The 12,738-nt window shown below is 39.1% G+C and overlaps 1 protein-coding gene across 2 annotated transcripts; it reads right to left on the reverse strand.

Moving 5' to 3' along the window:
* Window positions 1–6,158: 6,158 nt before the first annotated feature.
* LOC135938750 (uncharacterized) lies at window positions 6,159–12,062 on the reverse strand. Of its 2 annotated transcripts, none has more exons than XM_065482659.1 (11): window positions 11,779–12,062; window positions 11,573–11,662; window positions 10,359–10,400; window positions 10,176–10,301; window positions 9,376–9,960; window positions 8,677–8,794; window positions 8,521–8,619; window positions 8,199–8,384; window positions 7,220–7,464; window positions 7,006–7,161; window positions 6,159–6,783 (listed from the first exon to the last, which is right to left on the reverse strand). In XM_065482659.1, the coding sequence occupies exons 1-11, from the start codon at window positions 11,929–11,931 to the stop codon at window positions 6,553–6,555; spliced, it is 2,031 nt and encodes a 676-aa protein (XP_065338731.1). In that variant the 5' UTR covers window positions 11,932–12,062; the 3' UTR covers window positions 6,159–6,552. The 2 variants fall into 2 exon arrangements, with proteins under 2 accessions (XP_065338731.1, XP_065338730.1); XM_065482658.1 differs by having other exon boundaries at window positions 8,455–8,619.
* Between the last annotated feature and the right edge of the window lie 676 nt (window positions 12,063–12,738).

A 12,738-nucleotide genomic window follows, 5' to 3' on the forward strand; every position in this document is an offset into this window, starting at 1 on the left:
CTGCATTATTGCGAGAGACATGTAAGCAGTTCGTTGTGAGGAAAATACATTTTTGCTAAATCTTCTCTTACGTGTTAGCTAAAGCCAAAAATAATATTATTTTATTTGAAGGATAAAAGAGCTATTGAATTTTTCTTCTTGGCCCTCTTTCTGCACTCGTGTCCTTGTTCTCCTCATATAAACTTGTTTTACAGTCAATCCCACTTGCTCCGTCACTCACGGTTTATCCCTTGATGCACAATGTTGCAACATGTGTTTGAAAAATGTTTTAGTCTCAAGTTGCAGTTATACATATATATAATGAAAAAACAGCGTAATCAGTCGTACACGATTTTCTCTAATACAGTTCTCTTTTTCATCCTCGTCTTGGACCGTATTGAGCAAGAAGCTGCAAGGATAATAAAGGGCTTTTCAAGAGCGCTGATGGATGAATATTTGTTATTTTAATGTACACCTCACGATTATTGTGTACGATATTTTATTTTGTTCTCTGGTGCAAAGGCATAAGGATGAGGAAGGAGTGCGAGCGAGCGAAACGTGTGTCAGACCTGTATATGATGGATCAGGCCGGTGCGCGGCCAGTGCGGGTGTTTGGCAATAAATTCACTCACAATAATAATCAGTCAGTCCGCAACACACGCTTGCTCAACTCCGCACACGCAAATGTTGAGATCCTCTCGCCAGCGCAGGCATTTATATAGTTATATTAATATTTGCGTGGTTCTCAGCTTGCAGCTTTGATGGGTTTCTCTCTGATCTTATCAGCAACCCCTGCGAGTACCAAGAGTTTGAAAATAAATGCAAACATCATTTTCGAATGAGAAGCATCAGTCAGTGCTTAAGCTGCACCTCAAGATCTGTTGGTAAAAATGGCGTGGTTATATCACACTTCCAAAACAGAAGAACTTTATGAAATAATGAGTTTTTAACAAAACTGAGCAGAAAAGAAAAAAGGTCAACGAAGCGGAAATATATTAATTTAATTTTAACATGGCCTTTATTAACCGCAAGATTTGCTGCTTTCCCTAATATTGGCCAAATCACAAAAAGTATGCTATCTTTAAGTCAAGCAAATTTTTAATTTTGAATATGTGTTAAAACATGTACCCCCGTCTTCAATTCTTTCACACAACATCTCGTCAAGTTTGAAAACAAGCTCAGCCACTGTCGCACTTGCACCAATCAGCGAAATTTATGAAATCAATCGGCACGTAAAGCTCAATGTCCTCCAATTATCGAACATCACACATCCAAGTGCGACTCTGAGCTAATTCTTTTCTCGCATATCGGAGCATCAGACGCGAAGAACGGCGTTCTGCTCGCGGAGGCGAAGATGACGAGCACCATAATGCAAGCGAAGAGAGAGAGAAAAAGTAAAGTGTCTCGCATGCAGATTCGAGAGAAAGATGCGCCGTAACGACCGGCGTGTGTGAGCAGAGAGAAACCGAGATGCCGATCGTGGTTTCATCTCCGGAGGTGGCTAATGAGCTGCAAACAAAACTGGCAGCGCGATAAATCACTCAATTATTGCCAAAGCCATTTGTGGAGAGTGCGAGCAGATGCCTTGAGCGGTTGAATTATATTTGACCACTCGGCCGCTTTGCATTCCAAATTACCGCAGACCAATTTTCGCGCCGGGAAATAAATACTCGCTGGAATCGGCAGACAATAATTGCACGGCGATGCCGCCGAATAATAAAATAATAGCGATCTAATTTGAGTGGGATTGGCTGCTAATCTGTGGGGCCGTCAACTTTAGGCATTCCAAACGTCGAATACGTCAAGGCTCACAATTTACAATCAAAACTGTGCACCAAAAGCCAATTTACCTTTAAAGCGTTCCGAACACAAGCTTTTAATTCTTGATTGACGCAGCTTGCGGGGCAGAGTTTTGAATTGATTAATCATGACAACCGGTTTCTGCATTTGAAACTAACGGATATATATAGTTTAAAATTCACAACCCTCCTGGTTTGCTTGAAAGAAAGTCATTTAGACAGTTGGAGTGCCATTATAATAAATGTTAAACAGTGCCGACAGCAGCTCTTTTCTGCAGAAACAGACAACCCGCGCGCCTTCCTTCCCTGAAATTTATTGTCTAAAATTGTGCTGGAAAATGCTGATTCGCAAATTGCTCCAAATAGCTGGTCGGCCGCGTTCACGAGGAATCCACATTAATTATCTACGCAGTTAGTAACCCACGTTCGCGTGCATGCTGCGCTCTCGAACGGAAAACCAAACATAAATGACAAGGGGCCCGAGATGAATGAGGAAATCTCCACCTGAGATTCTGCCGCCGCACGCAACCCGTGCTCAAAATATACATATCTCTCGTTCATCTACTCCAGCTCCACTTAATTGTGCAGGCTCAAACGAAATTTATACATATTTGCCCTTGTGTATGTGTTTTCGTCTGCTCATTTTGCTGCTGCGTGCCCGCGCAGACAACTGGTCAAATAGCACCGACTCGCCTGCGCACATTCATCATGAATGATTTGCATGTTCTACATTTTGCTCCCCAAGAAGCCATCTGTGTTTGCACCATAAATTTTGCTCTCTGGGCAACCAGACCGATCATTATGAACATTAACAAGGTCTGGCTGCTTATATATTATTTTTAATTCAATTCTAAATATTGGCTCGCAACAGTAAATGAGTTGATTTTAAATCAAAGCTTAAAAGAGAGCTAAAACTTTTTGCAGTGGAGTTTTATTAATTTACAGTAAAACAAGTTGTTATTTGAAAGACTAAAGCTTTGATTTGAGACAAAACTTTTGCATACCTGGGAAAGCGTGTCAATATCTATTTAGCGTGAGAGTTTTAATAAATAGCTATATTTAGAGTTGCTTTTTATGGGTTTGCGAGTGTCTTCAAGCGGAAAAACAATATATATATTGCAGCTTTTTAATCCCTGATCTCTTTTGATATACTAGCACATATTTTATAATAATTCGTTGACACTTTAGAAAAACATATATGACGCTTGCGACTGCTGGTGCTAATATCTTTTTAGCAGTGGATCACGCACCGGGTCAGTGGCCGTCCTTTAAAAAGCAAATAAATGGCTCCCCAGTAGAGAACAAGGCCAAGCAAGGCCTCTCGTGACCCGATGCAAGCGGCGCCTTATGGACTTACTCACTTATTTAAAGGACACCCGCAGAGCCGCTGATTCTTTTGCGCATCCTGGAGGATGAATCCTCTGCTTTAGTGTTGCTAATTTGAGCATTTGACGAAAAGCTGGACGCGCGCGTGACCAATAAATCGAGCCTTTTTACAGCAGCAATTACGTTTGCGGATAATCGCTGCTTAATTAAATGGGCATTTGCAAAAGCCGCAGATTTAGGTTTTGCGCTGCGTGGAAAACTTGTTTACATCTTTTACGTTGCTGCGTGTATCGATTTCAGGTGAAATCAAATATATTTTCTCAGCTCTCCGGCAACACGGATAAAATCCGAATCTATCAAAATTCCATAAAGCAATCGGCTTCGTGGCTAACCACGAATTTATTAATCCAATGCGCGCGCGTCTCAGTTTCCTACTTTCCTCCGACCGAAATGTCTTTTTTCTGGCAGGAGAAGAAGATTTTGGGAGAGTTCAAATTCCGCGTGCTGGGTGCCTGTTTCAAAGAAGGGAATTTATCGCTTCCCAGCCGTTCTGATCAGCGACATTATGTATTGGTCTCAACTAACGAGGCAGACATTGCTCATATTTCAGTCAGGGCTCTTACCTCCCGGAACGCGCCAACTTCTTCTCGAAAATGTAGGAGAAGGGCGATGAAAGATGATGGCACCCCATGGAGGTTCCCACCAGACAAACTTACCATCGATACTCTTCTGATTTATAACACCTACAAGAGCAATAGAGAAAAGACTCTCTTGGAACTGCCGCGATACACGCGAATTGACCACTCTAAAGTGTTGGAGATTCTTCTTTGCAGTAGCAAAATGCGCTCATCATAGTGACAAATTTAGGCGAACATTTAAAAATGTAAATAAATCGTTATAATTTTCAAGCTTAATTCTATATCCACAGAACTAACGAGAAAGAAAATTATAAATAATTACAGCACAGCCCTTATAGAGATCCCTAAAAAATAATAATTCCTACATTTTTAATGAGATAAACTATCTCCCCTGTATATTATTTTCATTCGATAGTCAAGGAGAGAGATGCGAATATAAAGACTAAAAATAAATCGATGGTCATCATTTAAAAGAGCCAAACTTGCGCCAGTGCGCACAGAGAAAGAGAGAGAGAGAGAGAGAGAGAGAGAGAGAGAGAGAGAGAGAGAGAGAGAGAGAGAGAGAGAGAGAGAGAGAGAGAGAGAGAGAGAGAGAGAATTTGCACTGTCAATTTATCTCCTCTTTCTTGGCGCGCAAGCAGCGATCGAGCGTCCAATTTATAGGATTTCCTAACGAGCTGCCACTTGGGCCATAAATCTGTTAATGCTCAATTGATCCCAAATCACGTACTTTTACACACTGCAATGGAGCTGCTGCCTCAAGTTTACAACCGGCCAATGTGAATGGAGGACAAAGCAGATCCTTGCAGGCTCTCTGGCCCTTTGTGTGCACGCGGCGGTGTCAGGTGCGGCACTCTTTGAATACATTTAAATTATTAAATTATTCTCCTCTTGCTTGCATTAAGTTGCGTGACCAGATCGGTTATTCGTGACCTGACCAAACAACAACAAAAATAACACACACGCGCGCGGCAGCTCTCTTTGTGCATGCGTTAATATATTCAAAGCTACCGCTGATCAGAGATGAGGACCAGTGTTGGATGCTGAACTGCTTGTTTTACGTCATTTACATACTTTTTATCAACATTCCGCATCTCATTGTTAGGATTTGTCGCTTCAGTTCACTAAAAAATTCAAGAATCTGTATGACTGCTTCTGTTTGATTTCTTTAAAAATTTTAAATGATTATGCAGAGGATACAAAAATGAGTGGACCTAAATGATAAAAATTAATGTTTTATGAAAGATAAATTTCATGGCAATGAAGATATGAAAAAGGTGATTCTTGGGCTATTTTTATCTCAAATTTAGGCTTCACAACAAAATGAAATAAAAATCATAAAAAGCAACACCAGGTTGTGAATGCAATTTTGAATATATATTTCCGTAAGTCAAAAGGTGTGATCATTGGATTGATTAAATTATTATGGGTTCTAATGTAGCTATATATGCTAAAATGATTTCTTGACAGTAAGCTGAATTGCACTGCTATGTTGGTTAAACGATAAATAGCTAGAGTTGTGAAATTTTGTGCGTGATTTGGCTTCACGGGACAAATGTCTAGCGTTTCAATGTAGTCCTCGGTGCGGAGGCAAGTGGCCCTTGAGTGGGCTGGGTCCCTGTGCGGCCTGGTGCGCCCATGTTATCCGTTCGCGGTGTTATTGGGACCCGGGTTTCAGCATTCGTGCTAGTGCAGTGCGCGCCCTTCCCGGTCCTCCGATCCTCGGACAGGGATAAAAAGAGCAAAAAAAAAAAGAAATTTACTCTAACTTTAATAGAATCTTAAAATAGATTATGTGCGTTTCTGGATCTAAGTTGCATAATTATAGTGAACTTACAAATTGGATTGTTTTATATTAATTGAAAATAATGATCAGAAAATCGCAACCACAACTCTTAATCTATCTGACTGAAGTATTATGCGCTTAGATAGTCATTATGAGAGTTATTCATTACCAAGAAATACAAACTGGACAACAAAAATGCAGATTGAGCGTGTAGACCAGGTGTGGAATAATAAATCACAGCCTACCTGCATTCAGCATTACTATAAAAATGAATTCCATTGTCATGCAAGATCCACATTGAGCAGCGTGATTACCTGGGGGCATAAAGTACCGATACGCGTTCCTTTCATGTTGAGTGAAAGATGTGTAAAATATCACACTCTCTACCCCTATGCTAAACCCCTAAGGAATTGAGTCACTGAAATTTTTAAAATTGAGAGGAATGTCTACTCTAATGCCATACCCAAAGATTGAGGAAGCATTGGTGAATTTCTACTTTGATACGCAAACTGGATATTCGGCATCCCAAATATTTACTACTTGACTTGCCTCCAATGTGACCTCTAATGAGCTTCTCTTTGCAGCGGAATGTTCTTACAGGGGTTTCCATATTTTTAGAGAAACGCATAGTTTGAATGATGTGATACACTACTATATTTATTTTTTCCTGAAACCATATACATGAATTCAAACAGCTTTGTTAAACTGCTTTAAATATATTTTTCTTTGTTACTTAATATTTTTACCCCAAAACTAATAAAAATTGTTTAAGAGAACACAATTATAATTGGACAGTACAATTATAGAGTTTGATAAAATAGTAAAGACATAAAGATCACATATAAATTGCAATGCACCTGCTATGAATGAGAGTAGGGTTAAAATAAAGTGTGGAGAGGGAGTTATCACTTGAGACAACTAAAATTCTATGGAAGGCATAAGCATATTTAATTCTCTGTAACTAAAGGCCTCCTTTATCAATGCCATTATTATAAGTAAGTGTGCTAATGATTGAACGCGTAGTTTAACGGGAGCTTCCACCCTGTCTGGTGAGCAAGGAAGCAATAACCTCTTGCATGTTTTCTTTGTACGTGTCCAACAAGGTCTCGTTCAGTCTGTCATTCAAGAATCCCATTTCGGCCAAGGTAATGAGGTTTCGGGTGCGGGGATCGGTCATGGACTCATCTTCAGCAACAGCAGTAGGCTCAGCAACAATCGGCTTTGGGGCTTCAACAGTGGGTGAGACGTCGGAAGTCTGCAAGGCAGAGGGAACAATTAAATTTAAGGACCAGTTTAACAGACGACACTACAAAAAGTGAGCATTTTTCAGAGAATTTATGTTCTAAAACTCGCACTTTGTACTATTTGAAAGAGTTTCTATCCGAAACACTTGTTATCGTTGTTCCAATGTTATTGACTCGCTTATCAAAGGAGATAGTCAATACCGGCCTTGTGTAACACTTCAAAAGACACTTACAACCACTGAATGTGCTGAGGAGGCGGAATTCTGCAAACTGCGCATGATGGCCTCAGCACTGCTAAATGCCTTGGCAGCCACATTCATAGCACCCGTCACCAGATTGTCAGGCAAAATCTGAACTGGGGATGATGATTTTTCCCTCTCGTTGGCTCTCTGTATCACAAAATCAATATGATGACCCTGCATGCCACTTGATGTAATGTCAACTTGCCTGAGTCACGTTAGGAAAAAGCAGATCGCTGTTAAGTGCGTTCAAATCCAGGACTGGGTACTTGATCTGGGTAGTGTCAGAGGTAGGTTCGCCATCAATATCAGCATCACTCTCAGAATTCTTAGGAGTGGTTGGTGGAGTTTTGCAAGGTTGGTTTCCAGGGGCCTGCAGTTCATTAGCAATCACTGATGTATCCAGTGAAACCGCATTAGATGCTTCGCCTTCATCTGCTACTTCCTTAGGACCTGAAATGATAATAAATGTTGTCACTTTTGTAGTATGAACAAATTTTCATTTGAATCAGCTTGAAATTTAGGATATCTTACCAGCCAGTTTTACCTTCACTAATTTTTACTAGTCGATATTGATCATTTTCTTGCCCAAGAAGTGCAAGAAAGAATTTTCAATTTTATTTGCAGAAAAACCCAGCACTAGTGGTTACAGGAGGTAAAGAAATTTTGCTGCTTTGATAAATCGTATTTTTAAAAACCCAAAAAATATCACCAGAATTTTCTGTCTACCCATAGCTCAAGTCAAGGTCCTTGACTTGAGCAAATAACTAACAAAATAATACAAACATATTTTTCATATTTTTAAAAGAGAAGCAATTAAGCCTGACGTTTTAGAGGATCTCTAATTCAAAATTCTCTGCAGCTATTGCTATGATTAAGAATTTAATGACGCGGGAATAGCTGCTGTACAGCGTGTATGTTAATGTTAATTTTTTTCCTCTCAGAATTTCACTCCTAGCTGAAATAATTTCCGCCCAGAATCAAGCCATTTATTTGTTAAATTTAATTTTCAACATGCTTATATGTAAATAATTCTTGCCGGATAATGGTTTACAAAAATTACTTTTCTTATAGAAAATTGCAGTTTGTATGCAACTCTGTTCAATTTGAAGCTAGTGCAGCTAACTTTATTTATAGTCACTGTTTCTTAGTTCAAGGAAAAACCATAATACATATGCGAGGCTCACCTTCATCAAATTTATACTGATAGCATTGTGGCATAGGGATGTGCACAAAACTGTCTGAATCATCCGAATCAGACGAAGTGTCATCATCATCATCAACCTCCTCATCATCATCGTCGTGGCCACTTTCATATTCTTCCCGATCCTTATCCTTGGTAATGGATCCAGTCATGTCTGCTTCGCGAATTTCTAATTTAGAGAGCTCACAATGAGTCACCACTGACACAGCACAAAATAAACATCATGAAACTGAACTGACCTTTTATGAAAGGATGTTGTGTTAGAGTGTTACTACACAAAGGGGTGATCTCAGTATGCGTCTCACCTGGAATCGGATTGACAGTGAAGGAGCAACGGAGCGCTTGGCCAAAGCGCTCATCCTCTTGGTAAAAGTGGAAGTAGCACTCAAACAGACCAGGATGGACTGAAGAATTCAAAGTATAAATTATCATTTAAAGTAGCAGAGAAAGTTGAAACTTACGAGGAACTTGGAAAAAGGTTGAAATCGAGGTTTGGCAACCAGGTTGCAAAGCGGGAGCTGAAATCGTTTGCTCATTCACAGTGATGCCTGTCGAAGCGTGAGCAAGGCGCAAAATAGTCTGGAATATTAAGCAGCATCATTAGAAACCACAATTTTTAGTGTGCGAACAATGCAAACAGCGTTTTTTACTTGTTTGCGGCAGCCTGCATATAATACTGGCGTTTTAAGCTCTCTGCTGAAATATCCTGCTTCCCAGCCCTCAGAAGAGAAAGAAGGCTCGTTAATTAGGGCTGCAACCAGCAGCCGAAATTATAGAGCAGGACATATCAGTAGAAAGTGCATTTCATTTCTGCTGATAAACGTTTTACTCTGCATAACTTGTAAAGTAAATTGGCTTTTAATTTTAAAACGTAGTTACTGATTTTACCTACTTCATTTCATGTGTCTGAAATTCTCATTTATAGATTTTTACTTGGAGCATAACTTATGTTGTAATAGCTTAAGCTCATGCTTTCAGCTATCAATGCTTTGCACTTAATCCTAATCCTCTTATTAAAATGATTTGAAAAAGAGGAATATACAAAATATTTAAAGCGGTTTATAACAAAGATGTCCAGAAATTGAAAAAATAGATAACAATTTAGAACGCAATTCATATCCATTGAATGACGAGCTTGAAATTTAGATAAACCTTCTGACCTTTTCATTCCATGCCATCTCTCCAACATTCTTGACAACCCACAAAGCTGAGTAGATATTGCCTTCTTCCAGTTTGTTTACGATTGAGGTCTCTCCCTCCAGCAAGACGATGGCATCATATTTGCTTGATGGTCTGATGCTTTCAGGAGGACTGAGTGGCACATTCTCGTATTTAGGCTCTTCATAGACAGGAGCAGAAGCATCCAGTTGTTCCCTTGACTCCATTGGCATCCTCAAAGTCTTCTTGGCTATGATCTTGCTACGTCTAGCCTCCAGCTGCTCCATTTTCCTGGTCATTTTTCCTAGCTTCCTTTCACCCTTGTGCTTATAAGTGGATGGTCCAGCAGCTTCGTCCAACTCCAGACTCATCTTCTGAGATCGACTCTGCAGTTTCTGCAGCTTTTTCTCAAGCTTCATGCACTTGATGTCAACCATTCCAAGTGCACCCTTGTGCAACTCGTGTGGACCAGTCTCGTGGCGGGCATGGTCACCATGTTTGTTGTGGTGGTGGTGATGGCGGCCATGGCGGAGGGTCAGCTTTTCATCAATCATCTGGCCTATTTCAGCCACCATTTCTGAACGGAACTGGAATAAGAGAATTTGAAGATCATTTTTAACTTTCTGCTGTTCTGAAATTAAAAATAAAAGTACAACTGCCAGCCAAAAAGCATGAAAATTTAAATTTTTATAAATCAGCTTTAACATTGTATTTAGATCACAGTTGTGTGAATGTCTGCGACATAATTGACGACGGTCAGCAGCAGAAAAAGACATGAATAATACATAATAATTTGATTTACCTTCTTCATGTAATCGGCAAACCACGGAGGTAGGTTTTTAGTATTTACACCTACGACCTCTTCGTCAGCCAATGTGTCTTTTTGTGTAATAACTGTCAGCATAACAGTTTCTCCACAGTTGACAAGCTAGAGGGTAACTTTGGTAAGCAACATGGCATAGCCAAAATTAAAAAGTAGAATTACCTCAAGAGCTTTATGGAAATCTTGTTCGCAATCAAGGTTCCACTGAAACGAGATAAATAGTTGGATTTATTAAAAACAATGAATGTCTGGGCTAGTAGCAAATAATATTAAAGAACAACCCTGGAACTCTTATTCTAAAACCAATTTTATTGTGAATATTTGTATTCAACATTTATGTAGGAAAATTTGAGCCATTTAAATAAATGCCAGTCGTCACGTACAAAATAATATTATTAAAGATAAAGCACTGTATCAGGAAGAAGGGTGTTTCAAAACATTCTTCAGGAATGACAAATATAGCTGGTACTAGGGCTGCCAGATAGCCAAAGAAAAAACCCAAAGATTTCCCCCTCCACTCCTACAAGTCTAGGTTTAATTTTGGGTCCAAATACTCGTAGATCACTAAATCTCCCATGCTATATTTTAAAAACAAACCCGAAAAAATAAAAATACCTGGATTTGTCCAGGTAAAATGCCCTAGCTGGTACATAAAAACTTACAAGGATCAATAATTTATTGCCATTATTCGAATTTAGGTTGAAACAGCTCCCCTCTACCATTGTACACACCAATACTAAAAACAGCAGTTTTGGGCAGTTCAAATTTCACCGAGTTACTAATTTTTCTTCAAAGTAGTTAGTCATTACTAATAGAATATTTTCCACGGATATATTTTCAGTTTTGTCAGATTATCTGGTGGTTTTAGGAATGTCTATCCTACACAAAATGCATATCATTGTACAAAATACAAAAAATTAAACAAATAAATAAAATAATGTCTTCTTTTTTATCTACACGGGAAAAAAGAACTGAAATCAAGAACGCAGCTAATCGCAAGTAACTAAATGGAGATTTCGATACGACTGTTATCAAAGATTGAGTATTGTCAAACAGATATAGGGTTGTTTCTAACAGCCATAATTTTTACTTCTTGACTTTAAAATATTAATTAGTTTTTATTCGCCTTTTATACAATTTTTGTAGATTTTCAAAGCAGAATAATAATATCATTTGGACCAATAATAAACCGATGCAATGCATTTCAAATCGGTCGCTCAGACTCAAATCTAATTTTAACCAACCGACGACTCGACACAAACCCCACAAATGCAGCACGCGCGTCTCAGCGATAAAACAGAGCTTAAAGCCAACTTGTGCAATGCGCAGAAATAATCGTCGTCAAAATATTAACCCATAGCAACCAAGATTCATACCTCGTTTTTCGTATTACACTCGCCGTTGCCGTCCTTGAACCATGTGCAGACAAATCTCAGATGATTCTTCGACAGAGCTGCTTCAGAAGCCTGAAATGGGGCGCAAAAGTAATAAGCACATTTCACTTTTGCACATGAAAAAGAGAAAGCAAAAATTACACCAGTTTCAGGTCTGTCAGGTGCATATCCTCGATTCTAGAACTTACCCAATGGCTGCGGAGCTCGAGCAAACTACGCGGCTGAGCATTAAAGGTTGCGAGTTTCAAAGGTCCACTGGAGAAACCACTCTTATTGTCGCTGGAGCTGGAAACCCAGAGGAATTGCCGCTTGTAGTAGGAGAAGCCGTATTCGCCGGCCATTCTTGCTGCCAGCCGCACTTGCGAAACCACTGACAATCACTCCACTCGATTATTTATATAGCCAGAGAGAGAGAGAGAGAGATTATTACGCCAAGTGCACACAACGTTAACTCAGCGTTCAGTGTATGGTTAGTCACCCAGCTATCAAAACAAAGACGTCATTGAAGGTAGTACTAGTGTGCTATTTGCCAACTTAACAAAATTTTATATATCCGAGCTTTTTTCATTCAGGAACAATTATTGGTCAAAAATTATCAAGAAAATTGTAAATACTTTTCATAGTATTATAAAATAATAATTTTGCAAGGATATGTTCAGTTATTCATTGAAAATTTAAAACCACCAAACTCTGTCTGGTTTTACAAACCATGTAGCTATCTGATTGGCCATATCGGGATGTTGTGGACCAATGGGATGACAATTTCCAAATGAATGTTCCAAATGTGCGCCAAGCGTGCGTGTGAAGGATGATGCAAGCTGTAGGTTATACCTGGGCCGTACGTACACGGTATTTTCTCCCATTGAGACAGTAAAAGCTTTTTGTCTGACATTAAAAGATGTCGTTATAATGTTGCTAAATATTTCTAGTCGAATATTTCATGATTCTGTTACTTCTGAGTGAGGTTTACAAGAAGATTATATAATCTAAAATACACCTCTTAAAGCATCAATGGCTAGTTAAGTTTCTGCCTGTTACTGGATTGTCATCGGCTTTCGTTGTAAATTTTAAGAAAAAAAGTCTCTTAAAAATTTGATTTTTTTATTTCAAAAAATACTTTTTATGAGGAGGGTGTGTGTTATCCCTTT

Source organism: Cloeon dipterum, chromosome 3 (genome assembly GCF_949628265.1).
Source record: "Cloeon dipterum chromosome 3, ieCloDipt1.1, whole genome shotgun sequence".
NCBI classification, from domain to species: domain Eukaryota; kingdom Metazoa; phylum Arthropoda; class Insecta; order Ephemeroptera; family Baetidae; genus Cloeon; species Cloeon dipterum.